The sequence below is a fragment of the Sinocyclocheilus grahami genome, unplaced genomic scaffold, assembly GCF_001515645.1.
Source record: "Sinocyclocheilus grahami isolate Dianchi unplaced genomic scaffold, SAMN03320097.WGS_v1.1 scaffold4146.1, whole genome shotgun sequence".
Classification (NCBI taxonomy): Eukaryota; Metazoa; Chordata; class Actinopteri; order Cypriniformes; family Cyprinidae; genus Sinocyclocheilus; species Sinocyclocheilus grahami.
This window is the reverse complement of record NW_015509140.1, coordinates 6,109-8,789: the sequence shown is the minus strand read 5'-3', so window position 1 is coordinate 8,789 and position 2,681 is coordinate 6,109. Positions and strand designations below refer to the sequence as shown.

Below are 2,681 nucleotides of genomic sequence, written 5' to 3'. Positions count from 1 at the left end.
TGGCCTGGGCGGAACTCGAAGCCCAGAGAGAAGGGTGTGAACAGCTGGAACTTCTCTGAGAACTTGAGGGGCCCATTCGGACTCATTGGGCGGTTGCATTCCCAGCGCTTGAAGCCTTTCATGTGGTGGTTGCAGGTGGTGTAGCCGTCATAGTTGACCATGAAAAGGATGTAGTGCTCCATGTGCTCCTGAGGAAGATGGTCCTCGTAGTGCGGACAGTAGATGTCCAGGTAGTCATTGATGGCCACCTCCACTGTGTATTCACCATGCAAGAATCTGAGGAAATAAAGAAAAACAACTTAGCTGAGATCGACAAAACTGCAAAATTTCTCAAAATGACAGGCCGAAGATTGAGAACGTAACATCTTTTAACACAAAGCTCGAAAAAGAAATTGCTAGTAGCTCCTGTCACTCATAGTGGAGATATTTTCCATGTTGTATGTGACAGGATGGGATTGGTCGAGGGGGACTTGGCGCTAAGGGCCAAAATGACTGGAATGACCAAGTGGAAGTGGATGAGCAGAGATTGACAGGGGTTCAGAGAGAGAAAGCCACTTCATTAAGGGTTTTCACATGGTCTGGCTTCAGCCCAGCTCTTCTGAAATGAGTTTGCTGGCTAGGGCAATTTAGACACAAATTGAGCACCTGCAGGAAGGTACGACTCGAGACACAGAAACTGCAGTTACTTCGGTGGAACTGTGACTTCATGTGCAGTCAAATGCAGAGGTACTAAAAAGCATTCGGACACTTAAAGGGATAGTTCACCTGAAAATTACAATTCGTTCACTCACCCTCAAGTCACACGTATGACCATGTTTTTTTCTGATATTGAATATGAAGCCTTTTTATTTACTGATACTAAAATGAAGCCTTGCAGTTCACAAGAAAACAGGATGTGTTGTAGACACAGACACAGCAAACACACACACAAACTTGAGTTCTTCAGATCCTCTTTTTCTGTCCACAGTGTGAAGATTACATGAATAAGATCTAACGGCTCCAGCCGAGAGACTCTAATGGTCTGTCACCAGTGTGGTTGACACACCTGCTCCATCCTCCATCTTCCAAACCATCAAAGCAGCCCCCTTCACTACAGAACATAAGACAGCAAACTCAAATCAAGTGTTCACACTATGAGAAGCCATACCAGGGTGCTTCGTCCAATTTAAGAGAATATCAAAGTGAAACAAAGACGAGATGAAATCAAAAGAAACACACAGGGTCAACAAAAGCCTACACACAAAAGGTCTGTGCTAAAACCTGCCTACATTCATACTGGAATGGAATCTCATAAACTACAGATTTGAAATTTCCTACATAGGCAGCAACCCGTGCTTTATAAAAATACAGACGATACTAGAATGAAACAATATATTAAAAAGCATGTCATGTAGTGTAACCATAAAGGAAAATGTAATAATATATTTCCCTTACATCTATCGTTTTTCCAAAACTGTCAAAAATAAAAAGGATTTTTCATAAATATACACAATTTTGGGGCAATCGCAACACTTGACATTTTACAACCTGAATTAACCTTGAACTGTCATAAAAAGGTAAAATTACCTGTATTTTAAGAGGCTAATTGATCCTGACACATATGCAAGGGTCAACTCTGATATAATTTCCTGTTTTATGTTTTTTCTGCTGTTTCTATATGTTAGTTGCATCACATTACTTGGATTTTGCAGACAAATACCAGTAAGCAGTGAAGCAGTTTTGTTAAAATGATTTTTAAGAGATAATAAAAGATTATACCATTAATTCATAATACTGATGCTGACTTGATAAAAATGTTGTATAAGGAAGGTTTTTGAACCAGTCTAATTTTGATAGGATCTAGCCTTAGCTAATTATACATGTGGTTTTCACCTTACAAGATACATGATGCATTGTAGACACATAGTAAAACATACATACACACACACACACACAGGTTTGTGTGTGAACTTGAGTTAAAACCTTAAAAACCTTTATTTTAAAACCTTTTTTGCTGTCCATAGTGTAAGGCTTTATATTCATTTCATTAATTTCTCTCAGCCACCATTTATTTTTCTCACTAAACTCATCACTTACTTCAAAAAAAAGTGTTGGCTTTTGAAATTGGCTTAAAAGAAGATTTCTTAGCAGGCAGCATAAAACTGCCTACCTTTTAGAAATGTTTTTGCATTTGGACCACGTCTATGATCTGGAGGCAGGTTTTTGGAATGAAACCAAAGACTTTGACAAACAATAAAACATCCTCCCTCAAAAAATCGAATCACATGATAAACAAAGAAAACTCAAAAGCTGCTTCACTTTGCCGACTGTGAGTGTTGTCTACATGAATCAGAACATCACACGACTCTGTTTTCTGGAGGTCTTGGAAGGGAGAGAGGGCAGGGGTGAGGGGGCAGTAGGCGGGGGGTTTGGAGTGAGATTTGGCATCAGATGACAGCTAATCTAGGTCTGGAAAGGGCCAAGCCAGGCCAAACACCAGCTGTAGCAGCACAAGCTAAAGCTGAAGCTCCTCCAGACATCTCCTCGCCTTATCATTGAGGCCCAGAGAACAACCCCCTTCACACTGCATGACTTTATCCCTCTCTCCAATGTGTTGTGTCACTTTCTTCTTTGGCCATCAGCAATACACTTTAAACCCCCATACTTATATGATCGACGACCTGGGCTGCGTTTCCCAAAAG

General features: G+C 40.5%; 1 protein-coding gene across 1 annotated transcript in view; it reads right to left on the bottom strand.

The window, feature by feature from the left end:
• LOC107576681 (ephrin-A2-like) overlaps window positions 1-276 on the bottom strand; it is a gene marked incomplete at both ends in the record, with an annotated part of 7,904 nt that extends 7,628 nt beyond the window's left edge. The window contains one exon of the mRNA XM_016262823.1: window positions 5-276. Within this exon, the coding sequence (XP_016118309.1) occupies window positions 5-276 (272 nt within the window). The remainder of the gene's footprint in view (window positions 1-4) is intronic.
• Window positions 277-2,681: the final 2,405 nt, after the last annotated feature.